Here is a 25,583-nt window from a genome sequence, read left to right on the forward strand (position 1 = left end):
CCCCCTCCAGAGACACCAGGGTTACAACTTCAAACAGACAAAAAGTTATTGACTAAAAAGTTCAAAGTTTTAATCCAAATTTGGACGAGTGTTGGGAAAAGCAAACTTTGGCCACAGAAACCATTCCTAGGTCACGGGAGGCGAGAGGCTCCAGATCGTCAGTTGGCCCCGCCAGGCCACGCCCTCACGCTCTGATTGGCTGCCACTTCTGAGCGGGTCAGAAGCTGGACTGCAGCAGGGTGACTCTCAGAGGCCACGCCCCCTCGTCGGGGGTCAGGGCGGGAGGGGCGGGCCCGGAATCCCAGGTCTGCTCCCAGGAGGCGGGGCCCGCGCCGCGCCCACTACCTCTGGGGGAGAAACCCGTGGAGCAGGAATTGGCTGTTGGAGGAGATCTTCGGGGTGAGGACGCCTGGGGCGTGGGATCCGACGGAGGCGGCGGCGCAGGGGGAAGAGGGTCCCCTCGAGAGTCCAAATTTCCACCTGGAGAGGAAGGATGGGGAATGAGAATGGGAAACTCAGGAATCCAGAAGTCCAGACACCGCCCCCCGCCCCCGGGCCTCTCCTCTCAAACCCAGGAGTCCGGCCTGCCTGCCCCCTGCTCTCCCAGACTCCGCACTCCTGCACCCCAGCCCCCTCCTGCCTGGAATCTAGCACTCGCAAGCCCTGTCCAGGCCTTTCCTCATCAAGACAAAGGATTCCCAGGGGCCCTCAGACCCCTCCCCATCACGACCTGCGATTCCAGACCTCCGACCCTCCCTCATCCCTAAAACCTAGGAGTCCTAAGTCCCCAGCTCATTCTCACCTGTCATCATTCCGCGCCACTGCGATGCCTCAGCGGCCAGGGCTTGAGAGAGGCTGAGAACTCGCTCCCGGTGCCCTTCGGATGTCAGCAAATAAGGGATGGTGTTCCTTGGGCTAGAAAAAAAAAAAGAGTTTGGGGGAACTTCAGTTAGCCAGTACAGTGAAGGCCACAGTGCCGCGCGTGTCCTTCTGGAAGCTGTAGTCCCTAGCACATGTCTCTAAAGGCTTTTAGAGCGTGGAGCGACCCTCTTTTTTAGAAGCCCTCGTGCATTGTGGGATTTGTAGTCCAGTTGTCCGAAAATTTCTCCGATTTCCTGACAGTTGGGCGGAGTTTGATATAGAACTAGGAACTGCAGTTCTCCCCGCGAATTAGGGTTTTCTGATTCCCCAAGAACTCAACCGACTCTAAAAGATTCTGCGATCTGTACTTTAGTACTCAGGAGACATTAACAGTAATACTACTCCCCTTATCTTTGTTATTTCCCTTCTTGTTGCCTCGATCTCCAATTCCTTACCTGCTCCAGGACCCCGAACTCCTGAGCCATTTCTGGGCTCCTGAGTGTCCCAGGACAGGCTGCAAAGGAATGGGGGCATTAGAATTCCTCACCCCGGAAGTTCCCATGTTCTCATTTTGAGGGTGAAGGGGCTCAGAGGGTAAAATTGCCCCAACGATACTGCTAATTCTTAACTTTACCTGAACTCCTGGGAAAGAGGGAAGAGTTTGGAAAATCACCACCCCCCAACCACTTCCCCACGCCTTTTTGCATTCTGGTAAACAGCTTCTTCATATGACTTAGATAAGCCTGATGATGTGAAATTGATATTTTAAGGCAAGACAGGAAAATTAAAGATCAAAGTCTCTGTGTGCTTGTTTGGGGCTCCTCCATCCCTAACGTGCAGTGTGCACCCGGATCACACATTAACCAGAGCTCCTCAGAGTTGGCAGTGCTTGCTCTGTGCTGAAGATCATTTCTTTTTTCCCTTTCTTCTGACACTACCAATGTAACTTCTTAAAAGAACAGCCTTCTTTCCCAGCTCTGCAGGGGATCACAGCAACTTGCTGCTGGCTTTGCATGTGCTTCCCTAGACTGTGTATCCTTGGTGAACCTTAGGTAAAATATCACTATGTTATTTTGTTTCTCTGTTTGTTTTAACTTATCTGGCTGCGTCAAGTCTTAGTTGTGGCACTTGGGATCTTCGCTGCATCATGTGGGATCTTTTGTCAGAGTGCATGGGGCTTCCCTGGGGGCTCAGTGGTAAAGAATCTGCCTGCCAATGCAGGAGACTTACTTGCTCAACAGGAGATGTGGGTTCCATCCCTGGGTCAGGAAGATTGCCTGGAGGGCTACAGTTCATGGGGTGGCAAAAGAGTGGTACACGACTCAGCAACTAAACAACAACAGATTCTGTAGTTGTGGCGTACAGGCTGAGTTGCCCAGAGACATGCGGGATCTTAGTTCCCAGACCAGGTATCAAGCCCTCATCCCCTGCATTGCAAGGCAAATTCTTAACCACAGGACTGCCAGGAAAGTCCTGTCAGTATGTCATTTTGATGTTCGATCTTTTGTCTGGAAAACAGATATGAATGTGCCTCCTGACTTCTAACAGATGGTGCAACAGTTCTCAGAACTTTCTGAGAGTCTCTCTCCCAAGTTCTAATCCTGTTTGGCTCAAATAACAGTCCCCTTTTTTTCTTGTTAACTTGATTTTAATAGAATTTTCATCAACAAGATTCACAGATGAGCCCCCTGTGACAAGGCCAGAAACAGACCCTCCAAATTCACATTCCTTTTGTCATAAACGATTAATGAATTTGTTGCCCCCGAAAAACTAGCTAGACATAGAGATCAATGTTTGATATTCAGCAGATTTGAGATGCCCCCCATTTACAAAAATAATCACAATCACAAAATCACCCCACTTGTCTAATTCCTTCCTAGGAGAGTCTTAAGATGAAATTATCCATGGGGAATTCCCTGGTGGTCTAGTAGGCAGGGCTCTGCGCTCCCACAGCCAAGTCCTCAAACATGGACTGAACCCAAGCCCTAAAATCCCAGAAGCTGCGCAGTGGCACAGCCCAAAACAAAAAACAAACAAAAAAACCATCCTGCCCAGACACTCTGATCTTCAGATTGGCAGTGTGATCTCCATGGCAATAGAGTAAATACATTTTTTTCTTTTTTCTTTGCCTGTGACAGCATAGTAACTGAACAGGAAAACTTGGCCTCCAATCCAGCTCTAAAACCCACTCCTCCCAGAGGAGTGAGAATGCTGGTGAGGATGGAGATGTTGCCTCTGGCCCATCCTGTTCTCCACTGATAAGGAAGACAGGATGCTGAATTTAAAACAGGTACAAGTAAACCTGATATAGAGGAAGGGAAAAATCCCCATTTTACAGAGAGGAAAACTGAGGGTCCAACCAGGAACTGAGAACCCACTGCCGCCTCACTGACCCACCCCTGTTTCCCTCACTTTTTGTTCCGCATCAGGCTGGCGTCTGGCTGGGGACAGTGTCCTCCCCAGGGTGAGGAGCCGGGGGGAGGCTGGGCGAGGAAGAGGCCGTCCACACTCTTGATTTCTTCGGATTCTCTCCAACTGCTCCTGAGCACTCATCCGGGGCCGGGCCAGGGGGACCTGGGGAGATGAGAAACATCTAGAGATTCCAACCATGGCCTCTGTTTTCTCTCTTCCCTGAACCTCTCAGCCTCCTGTGTCTTAGGCTTTCCTCATAGCTCAGTTGGTAAAGAATCCGCCTGCAATGCACGAGACCCCGGTTCAATTCCTGGGTCAGGAAGATCCCCTGGAGAAGGGATAGGCAACCCACTCCAGTATTCTTGGGCTTCCCTGTGGCTCAGCTGGTAAAGAATCCACCCGCAATGCAGGAGACCTGGGTTCAATCCCTGGGTTGGGAAGATCCCCTGGAGAAAGGAAAGGCTACCCACTCCAGTATTCTGGCCTGGAGAATTCCTGTGTCTTGCCCTTCCCAGTAAGTTCAGCCCTGGATCTTGAGGACTTATTTCTACACCTGGAGCCCAGGCTGTCCCTCTGCTGGATATGCTCAAGTCCTTCCATATCCCCCAAGGCTCTCAGGACAAAGGTGTTACAGTTCCTGCGAGACTGGTTGCTACCCACCTGTCTCGCCTCAACCCCATCAGCTGCCCTGTTGGAACCTGTAATGCCAGCCTGATCAACACCCACTCTTCTCTGGAGACAACAAGTCTCTTGGAAGTAGTAGTCAGGACTCTGGTTTGCTCATGATTTAAAAAAAAAATAATAAGTCTAGTTTCAATCAGCTTTGAAAACATTAACATGAAGGATGAGATTTATTGTGTAACTAGATCATCAAAGAAGATCACTTTGGGTTTGCCTGAGGGAGGACTTGACAAGTTCTCTAGTGCCCTCAAAACCAGAGGGAAGAGACACACAGGGAGACTGTCCTGTGATAATTGTGGTTATCCACCACAAGCCAGGGAACTCTGTCTGAAGCTTCCAGAAGTATGATCCTGACGACACCTTGTTCTTGGGCTTAGAGCCTTAGGAACTCAAAACGCGAGAGGACGGGGATGAACGGAAGGAAAACTTGAAATCTGGAACATTCTCAATCTATCCGCTTTGCAAGGAGGCTTGCTCTGAAGAGAATGCCAAGGGTGTGACCGGAAAACCATTTCCTAAGAGATCAGGCATGTAATGTGTGAGTCCAGTAAACCAGCTCAGCAGAAAAGCTGTCCGGTCAAAACGAAGGAGACAGAGATGGGATAAAATGAAGGAAGGCTGTTGGACATCTGGGATGCTCTGAGCAGGAAAGGGGCCAACAGAGCAACAAACATGTGTTATCCTTCAGGAAAGGGGGTAATTTGGACACAGATTGCACCTAGGGAGAACGCCAGGTGACAGGTGAAGTCATGATGCCGCAAGCTGAGGAAGTGATCCCTCCCTAGTGCCTTTAGAAGTCGCGTGGCCCTGTGGACACCTAGATTTCAGGCTTCTAGCCTACAGAACTGCAAGACAATACATTTATTGTTTAAGCAAAAAACAAAGGGAAGGGGGTGGGGAGAGAACTCTTGACTGCAGTCCCCAGTTAGAAAATTCTAGGCAGACAGCTTGGATCTTGTTTATTGTAGGACCAATCACTGCAGTTTACTCGCTTTGATTTGATCGATCCTGGGTCACACGCCCACCTGGAAACTGGCCCTATGTTTTTGTTTTTTCCTGTCCAGCCGTGGGGCTTGTGGGACCTCTGTTCCCAAGGATCGAATGTGTGCCTCTGCAGTGAAAGCGAGGAGTGTTAAACACAGGACTGCCAGGGAGTTCCCCGGCCCTGTGTCACCTACTTATTCACAACAGGCTAGACCATAAAGTCTCCCCCAGGGCCAAACTGAAACTTTTACACATCCACTTGTTTCAAAGACAGCCCACATGGGTGGATATTTTTAGCCATTTGGAGCCTGCCTGCTTTAAATTCTTCCTGAAGTTGTAACCAGCATCTGGAGCCATAAGCAGGATTAACTTGTAGCTATAAAAGCCCCACCCAGCCACCCCCACAACAGGCTGCTGCCCTTAGGAAACTCCCCTCTGTGCTGCCAAGCATATCACCTAGATCCTTAAGCCCTTTCTCCAATCTCTTTCTCTCCTGGGAGTCCCCTTGTCCCCGGCCTCTCTCCTCCTGGGCGGTGGCACCCACGCAGTAACGTCCGGAGGGTCCCTTGCTGTGAGGGACTTATTCCATGAGCAAACCATCAGCCGTGGACCAACTAAAACCCTTTGTGCTCCTGCCACCTACTGGTATATCTTTCCTTGCTCAGTTCTGAAATTCCTGAATTCCCTTGCCCCACCCCTGTATGTAAGCCACCCACAGGGTTGGGGGAAGAGACATTCCCAAGATTATTATTATTATTATTATTTTATTATTTTTGGACGCGCGACATCGCATGTGGGGTCTTAGTGCCTGGACCAGGGATTGAACCTGAGCCCCCTGCATTGGAAACGCGGGATCTTCACCACTGGACCTTCACCAGGGAAGTCCCCCACGATGTTACTTGGTGCAGCCCCAACCTGATGGCTCAAATGGCAAAGAAGCTGCCCGCAATGCAGGAGATGCAGCTTCGATTCCTGGGTCTGTAATATCCCCTGGAGAAGGGAATGGCTGCCCACTCCAGTATTCTTGCCTGGAAAGTTCCATGGACAGAGGAGCCTGGCGGGCTACGGTCCAGGAGGTTGCAAAGAACAACTGAACGACGAACACTTTTCAGCAATCCTTAACACACACCACTGAAAATAGTTCTTCTCTTCCTAAGAAAGGCCAGATTGAATATTTGGTTTCCACCCGACAGTAAGGAAGCACCAGAAAAGCTTTTAAACCTATTCCAATAAGCAGTTATAACTGGCATTCCCCCCGCTCCCCTCCATCACCCTAAAAGCCAGCCAATCAGCGCCGGCCCTGCGTAGAACCACCCCTCAACACTCCAGACTCCGCAAGCCCACCAGTGTCCCAACTCTACGCCGTATGATATCAACTCTTTGCTTTGCTCGGATCGGCTGTATCTTACAAGAGGTCTGTCTTGGCTGTGCTGTGCCAAGTCGCTCAGTCGTGTCCGACTCTGCGACCCTTTAGACTGTAGCCCGCCAGGCTCCTCTGTCCATGGGATTCTCCAGGCGAGAATACTGGAGTGGGTTGCCATGCCCTCCTCCAGGGGATCTTCCCAACCCAGGGATCGAACCCAGGTCTCCCACATTGCAGGCGGTTTCTTTACCATCTGAGCCACCAGGGAATAAATTCAGCTTTGTTTCCTATACAAAGCAGCTGCTTTTTTCCTTATCCGCTCCATGCCTTTGCATGCATAGCCTGTTCCCCTTCGGAGTACTGTTTCCTGCACAGCCAAAGTTTTTTCATTCATCCAGACACAGCTTATTGTTGTCGTCCTCGTTTAGCCGCTAAGTCATGTCCAACTCTTTTGCTTACCTAACCTTCCAAAGGCTTCCTAATGCTGAGTCCCCCTAGAAAATAGCTTAACTCTGTTAGATGTGTGTAAGGATTGCATTCATGCCTCTCTCCCATCAGACTCCAGCATCAGGAGTAATTCCTGGCAGGTCCCCCAACACCTTCCACACAGGCTCTGGCCCCTAGAAGATCAGAATCTTGAACAAATAAGGGGATTCGGGATTTCTTCCTGCACTCGCCAAAGTTTAGGGGGAAAGGGAGAAAGAGCAACTCCTCTTGACACTGTACTTGGATTGGTCATCTGCTGAGGGCTTAGTGGGCATCAGAATGGTCCTGCCAAGTCCAGCAGCCATACTTTTCCTGCAGGATCTGTTTGCCAGCTTCAGGATGGGGGGAAGCCACAGAAAAATGGGGTTAGTATGGACTTAACCACTGGCAGTCCTGTGGTTAAGACTCTGTGCTTTCAATTCAGGGGGCACCAGTTCAATCTCTAGTTGGGGAACTAAGATCCCACATGCAACGTGGCATGGCCAAAACAACAACAAAAACAACAAACAAACAGCAACAACAAAGTTGAAAAAGAAACTAGAGATTGTGAGGCAGAGATTCACTACACTGGCAAACTCAGAAACGTAGGTCCTTGAAAATAGGACGTGGTCTGGGGATCTTGCCTTGTAGGGCCTGGCAGTCAGGAAGGGTCTGAGAAATTCACTGACTTGAACTCAACTACCTTCAGTTGGTGGATGGCATTCCGGAGGTCAGAACTCTGTGCTCCCAAGAGGCCATGTGCAGTCGTATGGGTTGCTCACTGCCCAAGGGTTGAGCCCTCCATTGATGGCTCCAGGTTCTGCCCACATAGAAGGGGGCGCCTGTCTCTAATTCACAAAAAGGTATCCTGTAGGCTAATAGAAGCCCTGGCTTCCTAAATCCCCACTTCAGTCTAGACTTTACACCAGCTTTGTCCTGCTTTGCCATGGATAAATTCTTTGCCATGGATTCATTCTTCAGGATCTGTCTGCCTCCAGGAAACAATCCCCAACATGCCCAGGTTGCCTGGAAGCTGTCCCCTAAAGTCCCCAATGATTTGTGTTTGCAAGATTTTCGATCTTCACTGTGTCACATGGAAACTTCAGTTGCAGCATGGGAAGTCTCATCGTTTGGGCATGCAAACTCTTGGCTGTGGCACGCAGGATCTAGTTCCCTGACCAGGGATGGAACCTGGGCCCCCTGCATTGGGAGCACGAGTCTTAGCACTGGACCACCAGGGAAGTTCCCGACCCCTGCTCTTTTTACCCAAGGTGAGCAGGTAAAACTGGACGCTCCCACTGGTCCCAGCAATGACTTGCTCCGTGAGCACTGGTGGGAGACAAAGAAACCGAGGCTGTGGCTTGAGATTCTGAAATGGGAGATTACAGCGATGCTGTTGACGACCTTGGGGCTACAGGGTGCAAACTCCCCACAGACAAAATGATGAAATGAACAGTCAGTTCAGTGCTGACCTTCAGCAGTTTGTGTTTATGAGCAACCAAGAGACTCTAACCAGTGTACTCAGTTAAAAGGACAGGGCCCAGACAAGACCCTTTATTAAGGAGCAGACAAGGGAATTCCCAGTGATTAGGACTTGGCACTTTCACTGCTGTGGCCTGGGTCTGTTCCCTGTTTGGGGAAGTAAGCAGCTTGGGGCGGGGGGGGGGGGGGAGGGAAACACAGATGACACAGCAAGAAACTCTACAGAGGTCACCTGCTTCATCCTCAGGAACCCCCCGCCCCCGGTCCTGCCTCTTATGTCCAACTTGATGATGGCACTGCTGGCCTGACCAATGACCTCTGTCCCCAGAGTCCTCAAGCCACCAGATGTCATATGCATTCACTGCGTGTGAATAGTTAGGTTCTTGGCTTCCTTTGTACTTGGATGTGTGACATGTTTACTAAACCTTTTCCTGAGGGAAAAAAAAAAAAAGCAGCTGATATTATAATCTATTTTTATTCCACTGACTCCTTCACTTAAGTAATTCACTGCTCTGCTTTTAGCTTGACATTTAAATGGCGGTATTATTTATAGCTTTTATCCTATTTCATATGCAGATTCATACATTTTATTAGAGAAATGGTAATGTATTTGATGAAGCATATGCTCCAGAGAGAGTAGGGCATGGTAACCCACTCCAGTATTTTAGCCTGGAGAATCCCATGGACAGAGAAGCCTGGCGGGCTACAGTCCATGGGGTCGCACAGACTCGGAAACGACTGAAGCGACTTAGCACGCATACACACGCTGCTCCAGACACACACAGTACACAGTATAAGCACCAAATTACCAGTCTAGAATCTGCAAAATTTTGCATTTTAAACCTCCGAATTCCCTGGAGGCTCAGTGGTTAGGACTTGGCTCTCTCGCCGCTGGGACTGGGGTTCCAACCCTGGTCCTGGAACTAAGAACTGGCAAGCCCGTGGGGGGCAGCCAAAACAAAAACAAAAATGGCATCTGAGGTCCCAAGGGTTTTTAATAAAGTTTGAAAACCCAGTATATCTAGAATCTGATTCCCTCTTGATGTCTCCACTTCTAAGTTAGTGCAAACAACTGTTATCCGTCCCCCCCAAATATCCCACTGGCCCCATCAACCCTGACCCAGGCCGCATCCACAGTCCATTCCCTCAAGTGGCCGCCAGGGGGCGCCAGTTTCCATTTATGGAAACTCCCGCTCCTCTCCTCAGAACTCTCCATGGCTCCAGCTTACCCAGTGTCAAAGTTAAGTCCTCACGTTGGACCACAAGGCCCAGCACCGATCTGCCCCTATTACCTCTCTGTCCTCATCAGCACCCCCTCCCCCTTACTCGGTTACTCGGTTCCACCCACACTGACTTCCTAGCTGCTCCTCCAACACGCCAGACTCTCCAGCCCCAGAACCTCAGCACACACTCTTCCCTTTGCCTCTAACGCTCTTCCACCAGACATCCCCAGGGCTCCCTCCCTGACAGAAGCCTCCGCAGACCAAAACAGTTACAACTCCATCCCTTTGCCAATGTCCCAAGTCCCATCCCCAGGCTGTTTTTATTTATTTAGCACTTACATAAAATAATGTATAGTCAATTATTTATATTTACCCCTTCCCACTGGAATATTAGATTCATGAGAGAAGGATGTTTTTTCTCCTCTTGCTCACATTTGGGTCCTGAGTGAACTTTCCTGAATGATGAAAATATTCTATATTTTCACTATTCAACAGGGTAGTTGCTGGCCATGTGTATCTCCTGAATACTTGAATTCCTCAAATGAAAGTGATTTTTTATTTTATTTCATTTAAATTCATTTAAATTTAAATAGCCTCATGTGGCTACTGGCTACCTTATTAGATAGCAAAGTCTTAGTCACTAAGTCATGTCCGACTCTTTGTGACCCCATGGAATGTAGCCCACCAGGCTCCTTTGTCCATGGGATTTTCCAGGCAAGAATACTGGAGTGGGTTGCCATTTCCTTCTCCAGTTAGATAGCCAAGAGGGCATTTAATAAATATCTGTTGAATGAATGATTGATAAATGAATGAATGAATGAAGTGCTTGCTCTAAGGCACTACTTTCAAACTTTAGGGGCATTCATCTAGTTTGACTCTTCACATCAGCTCTGGGTAGTAGACACGGCTATCAGCTCCATTTTGCAGATGAGAAAATGGAGGCAGAGAGGTTTCTTAACCAACCCAAAGTCACACAAGTTAGAAGTGGCAGAGACAAAATTCAATTCCAGTGCTCTTAACAAATCTCACTCTCTCTGCTCTGGGGTGTGGCTTAGAACACTCCTCTCCCAGATGTTTCCCCGAGTAGGGGATCTGTGGTGGGCAAAGGGTTTCGATGGACCCGAGGAGAGCGGATGGACTGCCTACCTTGGTTCCTGGCTGAGGGGAAGTGGGACGGCGACCCTCAGGACTGGAAGCCCGGGAGACCCTTGGAGATCCAACTCCTGGAGGGGCAGAATGGGATGGGTGAGGCTGCGGAATGCCGAGTGAGTCCCTCCCAACCCCAGATGCTCACCTGAGCGAGGGCTGGTGAGCTCTCTGTCGCCTCCTGGGGGCCTCCCCCAGTCAGCCTCGGGGGACCGGGATGAGCTCAGTTCCAAGGACTCCGTCAGGCTCTGGGGAGGTCAGGAAAGGGGGTAATAGATCACTAGGACTACAGTTTTCAAGCACTTAGCAGTAGAGACACTACATAAGCAGGATTAAGATTGAAACCAGGAGCCAGACCTCGTTTTCAAACCTCAGCTCTGCCATTTTGCTTGCTGTGTGACCTTGGGCAAGTTACTTTCCCTCTCTGTGCCACATTTCACCTTTTGACACGAGGACCAAATGGATACAAGTAAGGCCCTTAGAACAGTGCCTGGCACATAACAAGTCTTTATAACCTGTGGTGGGGCGGGGGGGGGGGGTGGTGGTTAATTAATTAATTAATTTTGGTTTTTCTGGACCTTTGTGGCTTTGCCTAGACTTTCTCTAGTTGCAGTGAGTGGGGGCCACTCTCTAGTTGCAGAGCACAGGCTCTAGATGGCACGGACTTTAGTATTTGGAGTACTTGGGCTTAGTGGAAAGCATGTGGAATCCTCCCGAACCAGAGATAGAACCCATGTCCCCTGCCCTGGCAGGTGAATTCCCAACCACTGGACCACCAGGGTTTCCCACACTGGTCCACGTGTGAGGTTTCATAATGATTATGCATCTGGCATGGTGTCAAACACTTTACCAGAATTATCTCATTGAATCCCCTCAGTAAATGTATGAGATGCTATTATTATCCCTATTTGACAGACGGGGAAATTGAGGCTCAGAGAATGAGGTCAGTGACTGATGTCACAAAGACAGCAGAGGTGAGATCAAAACCCAGGTCTCCCAGATACATGACCTGATGATCAGGCTTGGCAACAGTTCTACTCAGCTATGACCACAATGGCTCCTGGTTCCTGAGGGCTTACTCTATGTCAGGCACTGTCTAGTCACACTGTCTTCTTTCTAAAGAACCCTGCAGGAGAAGGAGATGGCAACCCACTCCAGTATCCTTGCTTGGGAAATCCCATGGGGTGTCTGGTGTGCTACGGTCCATGGAGTCACAAAGGGGTTGGACGCAGCTTAGCGACTAAACAACAACAAATGGCAGTTCTAGCCAATGTATGAGAATAAAAACTTGTAAGGAATTGGGGGTTGGGGCTGAAACCAAAATCCTATTGCCTACAGATGTGAATGTCTATTTAGAAAAACCAAAATAAACTGCAAGCAAATATTTAAACTAAAAAAAAAAAAAAAAGAACCCTGCAGGGTAGGGATTAACATCAGTGCTATCTGGTAAATGTTTAACAAATGCCCTCTGGAAGAAAAGAACCCTCCTTTGCAGCAGTTTGCCAATTTCCATGGTGTAAATACTCCCGCCATAGTCAATTTCAAGCTACTGACATGTCATCACTGAGTGTGGAGTTGAGATGCAGGCAACTGGACGTTGTGAGGTGTTCGCAACTCACCAAGTTGTTGTGTTGTGGGTCCAGCACACCTCTGGACTATGACCATAATACCAAATAAGGAAATAGAAGCTTCTAAAGCTTAGGATATGTACCTGAGGTTGGTTAGCCGATCAAGGGTGAAAGAGGTGAGTAATGGGTTAGGCCAGGGGCAGACGGGACAGGAAACTGGAGGTGGGAAAGATGTGTGTGGCCTCACCTCCCTCTCTGAGGACTCCTCGCCTTGGAGAGCAGGGGATGGGGAGTCAGGTTCAGTGTTGGAGGGTGGCTTCTGGGGGCCCCCCAGACCTGCCAGCGTGTCTTCCACCATCCACAGTTGCTGCTGAGCAGATGCTCTGTCCTGGAGAGAGGAAAGGAATTTGTTACTCAAAGGTGGGAAAATGCAAGGAGGGTTAAAGTTGATAAGCCATGGAAAGGGTCTGAAATCTCCCCATTCTACTGACCCATTACTGTTTATCATAAATATTGTCTTTTTCTGCACTGTTCTGCAGTGTTACCTCTGTTGTAAATAAGTGATCATATAAGTAAATATGAGTCTGTTTCTGAATATTCTATCCCTTTAGTCTATTTGTCTAAATTTGTGTCAGTACTGCACTGCCTTCTTATTAACTGTAGCTTTAAAGTCAGACACTATCCAGTTGTGTTAGTCCTTGGGCTTTGTTCTTGGAGGCTGCCTTGGCTTACTCTCGGCCTTCTGCACTTCCAGATACAATTTAAAGTCAGTTTGTCAATCTCCACATATTGTATTGGGACAGCAGATCCCCACTGGGGAAGTCAGTCTGCGGAGACCACGTCTTTATACTACTGTATTTCCTATCCATACACATGGTACATCTCTCCATTTGTATAGGCCTTCTTTAATTTCTCTCAATGACATTTTGTGGCTTTCAGAGTAGATGTCTTGCATATCTTTCATTAGACTTCTTTTGGATAGTTAATTTGTTTATGTTAATTGTAAACACTAGTGTTTATTTATTTTCTAATTGTTCGGTATTAGCAAACAGGAAGATGATTTTTGTATATTATTCTTGCCTTCAGTTACCTTGCTGGATTTGCTTATGCTAACAGTTTATCTGGAGATTATTTTGGATTTTCTACATATACAATTTCGACATCTGTAAGTAATAACAGCTTTACTTTTTCCTCTTTGGTCCTTATACCTTTGATTTATTTGTTAGACTCACCTGTACTGTTTAGGATCCCTGGTACAATGCTAACTGGAACTGGCAATAACATACATCTGGCCTTATTCCGAATATTGGGGGAAAGATTTCAGTATTTCACTGTCAACAACAATGCCTTGGTTTGTTATAGATGCCTAATCAGGTTAAAGAAGTAGTTTATATTCCTACTTTGCTGAGAGATTTTATCATGAAAGGATATTGAAAGTGAAAGTGCAAGTGAAGGTGGCTTAGTCGTGTCCGACTCTTTGTGACCCCATGGACTATACAGTCCATGGAATTCTCCAGGCCAGAATACTGGAGTGGGTAGCCTTTCCCTTCTCCAGGGGATCTTCCCAATCCAGGAATCGAACCGAGGTCTCCTGCATTGCAGGCAGATTCTTTACCAACTGAGCTATGAGGGAAGCCCCTGAAAGAATATTATATTTTATCAATGTTTTTCCTGCATTTATTGAGATGACCAAGTGAACTTGGGAGAGCAAGGTGGGGCTTGGGGCAGGGGTGCACCTGGGGGGACCCGAGGTGCAGCAGGTACTCCAGGGTCTCTCTCAAGGTGCTCAGCTCCTGCTCCAGGCCGCTGTACGTGTCCCAAACATGCTCTCGTTCCTAAGGTCCCAGAAAAAGAGAGACACAGTTAGCATGCCCACCCACCATATCTTTCCCCATTCTATCTTTTCCTAGCTGAGCAGGAGGAAGTGTCCCCTGGGGCTATATGGACTACAATCCCAAGGGCCTCCTTGCTCAGACTACTGGGAACCCCAGCGTCTGTATGGAACCTGCCACTCCAAAGAACAGCTAGTGCAGACACAGAACAGCTTTTCCTGAATCTTCTGGATGACCTCTGCACTCCTCTAGGGCGACAGAGTCCACAGATCTAATGAATTCTTGGAACAGACAAAGTCACAAACCTTACGCCCCACTGGGCAGCAGAAACTTCTTTGCCAGTACCAATAACAACAAGAGCAGCTAACACTTATTCAGCACTTACTTAACATTATTTGGCGCATTTACTTGGCACTGTTCTTAGCTCTCACTTAATTCTTGTGAGGTAGGTACAATCAATGTCTCCATTTTACAGTAACAATAATTACAGCTAACACAAGTAATGCTTACCATATACTAGGTGCATAAGCGTTAAATATTCTGTGATTCATTTACATATACTTATGAAATCTTCACAATGGCCATAAGAAGTAAATATTACTTTTATCATCTCAAGTTTACAGATTTGGGATCCAAGGTCCAGAGAGGTTAAGTAACTTTTCTAAGGTCACACAGCAACTGTGAGTGGGAGCTGAGATTCAAAGCCAGGAAGTCCATATCGAAATCACCCCTTTTAAATGGCTAAATTAAATTCTGCTGTTTCTTGGCTGCTTGCGCCTCACCCTCTAGGACTGTCAAGATCGTTGGTTTCAAACGGAGGGGGAGTCTCAAGAACTACCTTCCCAAGAGTCTTTGGGGGAAAGTTCCCTTTAGTAACAACTTGTGGAGTCCTGGGGTCTCCTAGGAGGTATGTCCCCTCTCAGATGCTCACCTGGGTCAGGTGACAGAGAGTGGCCCTCACACTGACTAATCGGTCCTGCAGGAGGCGCTGGTGCCCCCAAGCCCTCCCAGGAGCTGCGGCTTCCCTGGTTGTTTGGCCCAGCTGCTGTCGGGTCAATTCCAGGGCTGCTTCTAATTGCTCCTGCACCAAGAGAGAAGATGGTTAGACTTCTGAAACCATACCCAGCCTCAGGGCAAGAGAAAAGCTGGCTTCTGGTATCCTCTCGTATGCTGGGGGTCAGGATGGGCTAAGGGCAGGTGGAGAGGCCAAGTGTCCCTCCCCTGTCCCGGAGTCCTGTACCTTCTCCTCCTGCCTCTGATCTATCTCCTCCTGCAGCCTCCTCAGGAGCCGGTCCTGCCCACACAACTTGGTCAACAGAGTCTGCAGAAAGGAGGACAGGAGCTGTTCATGGACCAGACATGGCTCTTCGCCCTGCCCACCCTCCCACCTTCCAAAACATTCTATCCCCAATTCTGCATATTCAACAAGGGTTGGATCAGGAGCGCTTACATCTGTCTCCAAGCTTTGATGGAAGGTTGAGTCTAGAGGGGGTCCCGGCTGAGGAGAGAGAGAAAAGCTGGGGGTCACACGCCCAAACAAGTCCTCATTGTAGCTCAGTGCTGAGTTGAGCCCTGTTTCTACTGGCCGGCGCCCCTTGTCCTCATTAGCTTTGTTCCAAGCTTTAGCAAAGCGAACCTCAGTGGACTAATTGCCAGATTTTGGGCTTTAGGAAGATCCAGTGGGCTTTGCTACCAAATAACTATAGCAAATACAATAATTGATGGAGAAAATTTAGACAGTTCCTTTGTGATTGAGAATAAAACAAGGATGCTCACTGCCACTGTGACAGTGTAACACAGTATTAGAGATCTTGACAAACGCTACAAGTTAAGAAAAAGAAAAGTGTAAGGATAGGAAGGAGAATGATAAAACCCTCATTATTTACAGATGAGGCACTCATCTGCCCTGAAAATCAACAAAATGAAAAAAATTATTAAAAGAAAAAAAATGAAAAAACTTTAAAAAATTATTAGAGCAAATAAGTGAATTCAGCAAGGATGCCCGATGTAAAAGGAAGTTACAAACATTAATAGCATATCTCTACATCATCCATAATGATGTAGAAACAGATAGAAAAATAATAGAAAATGGAATAGAAAATAGAATATAATAGGAAAATCATAGAAAATAATTTTTAAAAAAGAACACACCATTCAAATAACTATAAAAACTATCAGAGTTACCTTAACTAACAGCACACAAAATCTCTATGGAAAAACTTTAAGACTCAAATGAAAGATGAAGAATACTCTTGAGAGTCCCTTGGACTGCAAGGATATCAAACCAATCATAAAGGAAATCAACACTGAATATTCACGAAAAGGACTGATGCTGAAGCTGAAGCTCCAATATTTTGGCCACCTGATGTGAAAAGCCAATGCATTAGAAAAGACCCTGATGCTGGGAAAGAATGAAGGCAAGAAGAGAAGGGGACGACAGACGGTTAGATGGCATCACTGACTCAATGGACATGAGTTTGTGAAAGCTCCGGGAGATGATGAAGGACAGGGAAGCCTGGCGTGCTGCAGTCCATGGGGACGCAAAGAGTCGGACACGACTGAGCGACTGAACAAAAAGGAGATTGTGTGAATGGTGACGAGATATTCAGTATACATATGCCTCTGAATTTTCAGCAGCCCCAGGAAACTAACACAGCACCTATGCAGGCACCTTGAAATGCCCAGCCTTCTCTAGGCACACTAGTCAATGAAACGACATTCACTATAGCAAAGAAAGCATGGGAGGGGGCTCTGGCAGATTCAAGGTGCCCCAGGATACCTACCAATAAAACCATGGAAGCCCGGGTCCCAGGAGGCCTTGGAGGGAGCTGGAGATATGTGGAGGTTCCAGAGTGGGCCTGGGAGGAATATTCAAATAGAGATGTTTAGAAATTGGCATGTCTTAGTAACAGATACAGAAAGGATGTGTCTGGCATTGAAGTGCCATAGGAGACTCTCTGAGGTTCAGAACGGGGCCCCCAGAACTTCAACTATCTTCTCTCCAGCTGTGTGCCACTGTGGGGACACGCAGGATGATAATAAACAAACAGCCTGCAAAACAGTCCCAGGGACCAATGAAAGTTGCAGCCTACTCTTACTCTCACATTTGTGGTTAGCTGTGGATTTTCTGGGCTGCAATCCCGTGATGCTCAGAGAAAATAGTAGGTGACCAGCTTGGAAAGATAAAAGTGGAGACACAGGCAGATGCAATTCACACTGCCTCTCACAGCATTGTACTAGAGGAGCGTATTCTGGACTAGTTCATAATGTTTAAGGGGTAGTAACTGCCAAAGACCAGCCTGAAGACAGCCCTGAGAACCGACAGGAGATAAAGTCCACTGTCCCTTTCACATCTGAACCCAGCTGTGATTACGCTGAACTATAGTCTCCATGATACCCAGGGGCCAATGGCTTAGAGAGGAGCCCGGAAAGGCAGCCCGCTGGCCATATAGGAGTTGCAGGCCCTCTCGGTGCCATCTCTGCTCACCGCTGTTCTGGCCTCTTGACTCCAGTGCTGAGGACTCCTGGGGGGCCTTCCTCCCCTAGCCTCAGAAGAGGGTCCTCGGCGGGGAGTGGGGGGCCTGGAGAGGGTCTGGCGCTGGAGGCCCCAATCTAGGGGAGGCCGGACATCGATGCGACTCAGGGGGGTATGGGGTCTGGCAGAAGGTACTGCGTCTCCAGAGGAGGGCGGAGGTCTGCGTGCAGGAGCAGAACGGGGTCGGGGGAGGCTCAGAGGCGAGGGAGGACGAGAGAGCGGTGTGAACAGGCTGAGGAGAGGAGAGAAAAGGCGAACTGTGTCGACAAGAGCTCCCTCATCCCACCATCCATCAAGTCAGCCCCGAAGACGTGTCTCCCTTCATGTGTCTCATTGTCCCTCTGGAGCGGACCCTCCTCTCGTAGCCAGATCCCGAACAATTTTCCTCTTTGTGACATCCCCTCCTTAGGACGTCTCAACAGGCTCTAACCCCGCAAGCGTCCAGCAAGTCACACACATCTTCGAGAAAGCGCTAAGCCACGCCCCTAACCAGTCCCAGCCCTGCCCTTCGGCCACGCCCTCAGAATGCCCTCGGAAGCTCAGCCCGGTAGAACCTTCTCATCCCAGACTCCCTCGTCCCACTCACTCTGGGCTCCTCGTCCTCCGAATTCGGGGTCCAGATTGCAGGTCAGCCGTGGGGCTGGGAGTGAGCTGCCCGGGTCGGCCACGACCTCTGGAGAGCCGCGCCACCTCTGGTGATTCTGAGCCGCGCCCCTCTTCCGCGCCCCTGTTCACTTCTGGGGGACCACCGGGGCCGCCCGGGCCCTCCCCAGTCTGGGGCCGTGCAGATGACCTGGGTTGCCCACTAACGAATGGACACAGAAAAAGACATCACTCCTTTGAATCTTATAACAGCCCTTACTCTCATTTCACCGACAAGGACACAGGGATCTACAAGGAAAAGGGGGGAGGTAGTACACTAGCAACCGTTGTCCCCATTTTGCAGATGGGGAAACTGAGGCCTGAGTAGTATATTGTGCAATGCCACAAGGCCCTCCAGGTCGCTGGGCCCAAACTATGCGTCTCTAGCCTGAACACTGGGGCAAGTAGACAGAGACCGCCTAGAGCCTTTCCTTTTTTTAATCTGACATTGTTTAGGTGGCAGGCTCAAGGGGTGGAGATTTCTGTGGGAGCCAATTAGAGTGAGCAGTACTAATGGACATGGAAAAGAACCGGACATGGAACAACGGGACCGGTGCCAAATTGGGAAAGGAGTAGGTCAAGGCTGTATATTGTCACCCTGCTAATTTAACGTATATGCAGAGTACATCATGCGGAATGCCGGGCTGAATGAAGCACAAGCTGGACTCAAGATTGCCGGGAGAAATATCAATAACCTCAGATACGCAGATGACCCCACCCTTATGAAAGAAAGCGAAGAAGAATTAAAGAGCCTCTGAATGAAAGTGAAAGAGGAGAGTGAAAAAGCTGCCTTAAAACTCAACATTCAAAAAACTAAGATCGTGGCATCTGGTCCCATCACTTCATGACAAATAGATGGGGAAACAATGGAAACAGTAACAGACTTTATTTTGGGGGACTGCAAAATCACTGCAGATGGTGACTGCAGCCATGAAATTAAAAGACGCTTGCTCCTTGGAAGAAAAGCTATGACCAACCTAGACAGCATATTAAAAAGCAGAGACATTACTTTGCCGACAAAGATCCATCTAGTCAAAGCTGTGGTTTTTCCAGTAGTCATGTATGGATGTGAGAGTTGACTATAAAGAAAGCTGAGCACCAAAGAATTGATGCTTTTGAACTGTGATGTTGGAAAAGACTCTTGAGAATCCCTTGGACTGCAAGTAGATCAAACCAGTCAATCCAAAGGAAATCAGTCCTGAATATTCACTGGAAGGACTGATGCTGAAGCTGAAACTCCAATACTTTGGCCACCTGATGCGAAGAACTGATTCACTGATGCTGGGAAAGATTGAAGGCGGGAGGAGAAGGGGACGACAGAGGATTAGATGGTTGGATGGCATCACCGACTCCATGGACATGAGTGTGAGCAAGCTCCGGGAGTTGGTGATGGACAGGAAAGCCTGGCATGTTGCAGTCCATGGGATCGCAAAGAGTCGGACAGAACTGAGCGACTAAACTGAACCGAACTGAATACTGATGGACAAAGTGGCCGGCGGAGCTTACAGAGATAAACTTTTTGCCGACTGGAGATGAAGTTTCCTGGAGGTGGGACCTGAAGGGCGGAGTCGCCTTAGCTAGAAGACTAGTGATTGGACACTGAAGGTGTCAGGGTCTCAAGGGGAGGAGTTTGATTAGCTGGACCCAGATTGGAGGTATAGGGTCAGGGGCGTGGCCTAGACTTATACTCACCAATCGTCCCCCTCCGCTCGAGAGGCCCGGCCCAGCGCGCGTAGCCAGCCCCGCAGGTCCTCTAGCGTGTCAGCAGCCAGAACGTAGGTCCTCATGCCCGGGTGCTCTGCCTGCGAGAAGAGAGAGCTGGGGGACTGAGACATCGGGCCCTCTAAAAAGAAGGATGCCATGGACCCTGGTAAAGATCTTTTATCTCCAATAATGGATGCTGCATGCCTGTCCCCACGGCCCAGTGCCTTGGAGCCCACTGGGGATGGAGGGACTCACGGTGAAGGTGAAGCGCCGCCCTCGGGGAGCTCCTGGCCCATCTGGCCTGATACTGTAGCTGGGCAGCAGGACGCTTCCCAGGACGCTCTCCTCGCGGCTGTCTGCAAAAGAGAGGCTGGGATAACGGATCACACAGAGACCTGGAGGCCCAGAGACTCGAGGAAAGGGCGATGGGGAGGGGGGGGGGCGCCCACCCCATGCCAGCTGGGGCACTGACCCTTGTAATAGAAGAGGCAATGGCCAGAGAGGACGAACCAGCGGCGTTTCCAGAGCCGGAGCCCGGAGCTGTCCTGGGGAGACAGAGTGGAAGTAGAGAGAGGAGGGGAAAAGGTGGAGATAGCGACACTTGGAAGCAAAGACCCACAGAAAAGGGAGGAGCAGAGATACATATGAGACGTAACAGATTCAGATGGAGAACTGGAAACCAGTGGGTTGCAGCTGAGGGGACATAGATTTTAGACACAGCGGGACCTGAGTATGACTCCTAACCCCAGCACTTTCACACTGTGCCCTTAAGCAAGTCATTTCTCCACTAGGAACCTTATGGTTTCTCATCTGTCATTTGGGGATTGAGAAATTACAGCAAGACTGGGACAGAAAGATACTTTACCACACACTGGCAGCAGCTTTCTGTAGGATAGTAAGTGAAATCGCTTAGTTGTGTTCGACTCTTTGCAACCCCATGGACTCTAGCCTATCAGGCTCCCCCATCCATGGGATTTTCCAGGCAAGAGTACTGGAGTGGATTGCCGTTTCCTTCTTGGCCCATTTAATATGGCACGTGAGACGCAGAGAGGTCAGGTAGGTGCTGCTGAGCCATACCCTGCGTCCCCCCATTTCTTCTGCCAGAACTAATCCATCTCCAACCTTGTACTCCTCTTCTCTTCCATCCCTTCCCACAGGAGCAGCATGATCTTTTAAAAAAATGTCTATTATATATATTTGTGTGTATATATATAAGACCAGGGATTTCCCTGATCTTAGTTGTGACACTCCTGATCTTCATCCTGCCATGTGGGATTTTTAGTTGCACCGTGTAGGATTTAGTTCTCCGATCAGGCATGGAACCCGGGTCCCCAGTTGGGAGTGAGGAGTCTTAGCCACTGGACCACTGGGCAAGTCCCCACTCATGATTCCTTAAATTTATAAATCAGATCATGTGAGTCCCCTGCTCAAAACAGAGATGACATCACACTTAGAATAAATCTCAAATTCCTTACCCTAATTTGCTGCTTTACAAGGCATCTCCAACTCGGGTACACATAAGAATCACCAGCAGGGTTTATTAAAACACAGATCCCTGGGTCCCGCCCCCAGCGTTCTCCAGTCAGTAGATCTGGGGTGGGAGCTGACAATTTGCATTTCTAGAAAGTTCCCAGGTGATGCTGATACTGCTGGTCTGGGACCACTCTTAGAGAACCCTTCCCGGCCTCCTGTCGCTCCTCCTTTCTTTCACCTTGAAAGTGAAAAGTGAAGTTGCTCAGTCATGTCCGACTCTTTGTGACCCCATGGACTGTAGCCTACCAGGCTTCTCCATCCATGGGATTTCCCAGGCAAGTGTACTGGAGTGGGTTGCCATTTCGCTCCAAACACCAAATTTTTGCCTGCTGCAGGATCCTTTGCTTTCAGATTCCCTCTGCTCCCCAGATCTTAACACAGTGGGATCCTTCTTGACATATAATTCTCAGCTCAAATATCATCTCCCCAGAGACACCTTCCCTGACCTACAATCAAACATAGCTCTCATCCTTCAACCACCTTCCAGCACATTTTCCTATGTTATTTCTTCCTGCTCCGTCACTAGGTCATGTTCAACTCTTTGCAACCCCCTGGACTGTGGCCCGCCAGGCTCCTCTGTCCATGTGATTTCCCAGGTAAGAATACTGGAGTAGGTTGCCATTTCCTTCTCCGGGATTCTTCCCGACCTAGGAATTAAACCTGCATCTCCTTTATTGGCAGGCTGGTTCTTTACCACTGAGCCACTGGGGAAGCCTGTGTTATTTCTTCACAGCGCTTCATTTCCCACCATTGTAAATCATCGAATCTATTTTTATATACGTTAATTTATTATTCATCCCTGCCATCTTGGATGCAGCTAGATACTTGTTTGTTGTATTTACATGATATGTGCCCCAGGGCTTGGCACAGGGAAAATGTTCAAGAAGTAGTTATTGCAGGAATGAATGAGTTGACAGAATAAGGGAGGTAGCAGGGATCGGAAAAACAAACAAACAAACATATTTGGAGATTTGGAAGGAGAGAAATGGTGGACAGCCAAGGGCACAGCCTCTGACATCACGTGGAGGGTCCTTTCCCTTGTCTCACTCACTCTACCTGTTTATGAAGCCAGCCTCGGATGTGCACAGGAAGGTTGGGGTCCCTTCTGAGCGCATTGCCCCGCTTGCCAAAGGCATGCACCTTGCTTACTGCCCGGGTGGACTTCTGAGGAGACAAGGAGGACAGAAGTGAATGCGGACTTGGGAAGGGATGCAGTGGGACCCAGGCAACCCAAGGCCCTTGCTCAGCTGTCTTTAGAAACCTGGTCAAGGAGGGAGCTGAGTTGGGGCATTAGAATTGTATGTGCATGGTGCAGAGTTGAGAGACTTTCCATGGGTGGATGGATGTGTCTGGAATCAAGGAAAAGGCCATTGACCACTAGGGAGGGGCTTGGGGAATAAAGGGTCCATTGCCAAGGAGAGCATGCCCTTAGCCACCAAAGCCAGAGATGGAGATCCAAAGCCTTTGGGATCTGAACCAGCAACATGGCTGAGTCCCTGGTGATGGGTCAGCTGGAATCAACGGACACCTTTGATTTGCCAGGGAGTGGCATTCCATAGTGACCACATCCAGGTGGTGGTGCGAGCTCCAAATCCCTCCATTCCAATAGATGCCACCTCCCCAACCCCCGTCCCCACAGATATCCCAGGTCAGATTCCCAAAGGATGCCCTTCCTTGGCAATGGTGCTGACGAAGGTCAGAATCAAGTCTACAGAATTTGAACTTGGGAAGCTGGAAATGAGTGAGGGGAGGGACTGGGGGACAAGAAAATGAATGTCACTGCTGAACTTTGGGCTGGGATGATGATTTGGGAGGCAAGTATCTTGGGCCCCAAGAGGCCTTAAGGTCAGAGAAGGGTCTTTCCTTTATCAGATTTCAGAACTGGGGAGATGGGATGGCTAGAGACAGGATTTCTTAGTCCCTAATAAAAGTGGACAGTGAGTTCCTGGATGGGGAGGGGGGAGGTCATGGCTGGGGAGTGGCCTTATCCTAGCAACCAGAGTCAAGCAGGGTTGTTAGTCTGGCTTCAAATTAGGAAAATACCATGGGGTGGGGACAGCTGGGAGTGCCTCTGAATTCCTAGCTTCGGCGGGTGGGCAAGCTGGGACCTTGCTAGGTCTGGCAGACCCCATTGCTAAAGATCTTTGCTCTTGACAACCGGAGTCCCTTGGGTGGCACCGAAAGCAGGGCTTGGAAACAGGAGGATGGGGGAGCCCAGAGCACCCCCCGCTCCTTCCCAGCCCCACCAAGAAGTCGAACCTTGGTGCTCAGGCCACCGAGCGAGGAGATCGTCGAGGCACTGCTGGCCAGGCTGAGGCTGCTCCGAGGTCTGCCGTCCTCCATTGGGGGCTTGGGGAGAGAAAAAAGAGAGCTGTGTGCGCCTCTCTCTGCAGATGACCCGGGTGGGGACAGAGACAGGGTCAGGGGCTTGCAGGTCGGAGGAGGCTGAGGAGAAAGAGCCTGTTGTTTGGAGCCTGGGGGGTGCTGGGGGAGGCCCCGGCCTGGGACCGCATACCAAGAGTGATGCCAAGAGAGGTGGGCGGCCCTGGCAGCTGTGGGGAGGGGTGGAGGGGAGTCATATGTAGCCCGGGACAGAGAATAGGGGCCCCTTTATTCTTGCCCCCCTGCCCTCTGGCCAGGAATTTGACCCTCTCTCTGCTCAGGAACCCCCCCATTCCCTGACTCCTTCCGGGGCTACCCCACCCCCACCCCCAGCTACCTGTCTCCTGCGCTCCCTCCCACATGCACCCCTAAAACATCCCTGCCAAGTCCCAGGACACCAAGAATGTGTACTCTGGCAGCTCCTTGCAGCCCAGCCAGGGGACTTACCGGCTCTGGGGTCCGGAGGGCAGAGAGCACGAGAGGGCAGCGTGGGTGCTGGGACACCCAGCCTCAGTCCCCCTCCTCGGCCGCCTCTGAGGGGCTGCCTCTCATAGCCCTCCGCTCTCACCTGCTCATCCACACCCTTTTTGTCTCTTTGTCTCTGATGGTGTCTCTTCCTCGGACGATCTCTCTTCCGCTTACCCTGTCTCTCTCTCCAGTCTCACCTTCTGTCTCCGCGTCTCTGGCTCTCCAATCTCTTGTCTCTCCCAGTCTCACCCTCACTCCTTCTCTCCTCTGCAGCACCCCCACCCCGCATACCACTTTCTCTCCCAGTCTTTCTTGTTTCTGTCCAAATCTTTTTCTGGGACTCACGGAGTTCTCCTCTTTAAGTCTCCATCCCCTTTTCTCTCTCTCTCCCCCTCGCTGTCTCTCCCTCTCCCTTACAATCTCTTTCTCTTTCTCTCCTTGGCCCTCCACGACCGCTGTTTCCTCCTCTCCCGGATTCCCCTTCTCACTTTCTCTCTTCCTCGCTCGCCCAGTTTCTCTTTCCTCTCTGCGGGTCCTTCCCTCCCTCTGCCAGCCGCCCACGCGCCTGTCTCCCCTCCCAATCCCAGCTGACCCCGCCCCTCTTGGCCTCCCCACCGCAGCCTGACCTCTGGCTCAGCTGCCCCCGCAGCCGAGGGGAGGGGTTGGGGGCGATTTCCAGCCCCCTCCCCGACCCCTAGATCCCTGCTGGACTGCAGCCTGGGCCACCGGGATCCCATAAAAGCTGAAGGTAGAATTCCTAAATATTTGGCGAGTAGGAACTGGGCCTGGACTCCAGGGCCTCAGTGGGTTGGTCGCTGTCAGGGGCCTGGGTCACTGGCGAGCCCTGAATGGAGATCACTGGGATCTTGGAAGGGGCGGGGGCTCAGACTCCTGAACACTTGGAAAGATGTGATCTAGGATTCAGGACTGCTGGGCTGTGAATGGAGCTGGGATCTGCAAGGGTGGCTTTAAGTGGACGGGTCCAAGTGTGCCAGCGAGGAGGAGGGGCCCAGATTCCTGAGCGAGCAGGGTCAAGTGGCCAGGGTCAATGTCCACCTTGGACTTAGGTGAGAATTCCATTCTAGACTGAGGATGACCCCTTCAGGAGGGAAACTTGAGTCCTGAGCATATTTTGATGAACATGATTATGGGGTGGGGGTTGGAGGGCGTGAGTGTGTGTGTGTGGGGGGGGGGGGGGGCGCGGTGCGGGGAGGACTGGGACTGTGTTCTTGGGCCTGGAACTTGTGGCAGAAGACTCACCCCCACTCCCATGAGGTTCCGTTGGTGCTTCACAGCCCGAAT

At 49.9% G+C, this 25,583-nt stretch overlaps 1 protein-coding gene across 3 annotated transcripts; it reads right to left on the reverse strand.

The window, feature by feature from the left end:
• Nucleotides 1–45: 45 nt before the first annotated feature.
• PLEKHA4 (pleckstrin homology domain containing A4) lies at nt 46–24,813 on the reverse strand. 3 transcript variants are annotated; one of them, XM_061139772.1, is made up of 20 exons: nt 24,261–24,813; nt 23,691–23,780; nt 22,488–22,595; nt 20,371–20,443; nt 20,154–20,254; nt 19,887–19,996; nt 18,139–18,357; nt 17,505–17,784; nt 16,801–16,875; nt 15,468–15,515; nt 15,258–15,338; nt 14,949–15,098; nt 13,922–14,020; nt 12,433–12,573; nt 10,766–10,865; nt 10,618–10,694; nt 3,274–3,435; nt 1,317–1,375; nt 803–915; nt 46–480 (listed from the first exon to the last, which is right to left on the reverse strand). In XM_061139772.1, the coding sequence occupies exons 2-20, from the start codon at nt 23,772–23,774 to the stop codon at nt 218–220; spliced, it is 2,343 nt and encodes a 780-aa protein (XP_060995755.1). In that variant the 5' UTR covers nt 23,775–23,780; nt 24,261–24,813; the 3' UTR covers nt 46–217. The 3 variants fall into 3 exon arrangements, with proteins under 3 accessions (XP_060995755.1, XP_060995757.1, XP_060995756.1); XM_061139773.1 differs by lacking the exon at nt 1,317–1,375 and having other exon boundaries at nt 344–480; XM_061139774.1 differs by lacking the exons at nt 20,371–20,443; nt 24,261–24,813 and having other exon boundaries at nt 23,691–23,705.
• Between the last annotated feature and the right edge of the window lie 770 nt (nt 24,814–25,583).

This window comes from Dama dama, chromosome 4 (assembly GCF_033118175.1).
Source record: "Dama dama isolate Ldn47 chromosome 4, ASM3311817v1, whole genome shotgun sequence".
Lineage (NCBI taxonomy): Eukaryota > Metazoa > Chordata > Mammalia > Artiodactyla > Cervidae > Dama > Dama dama.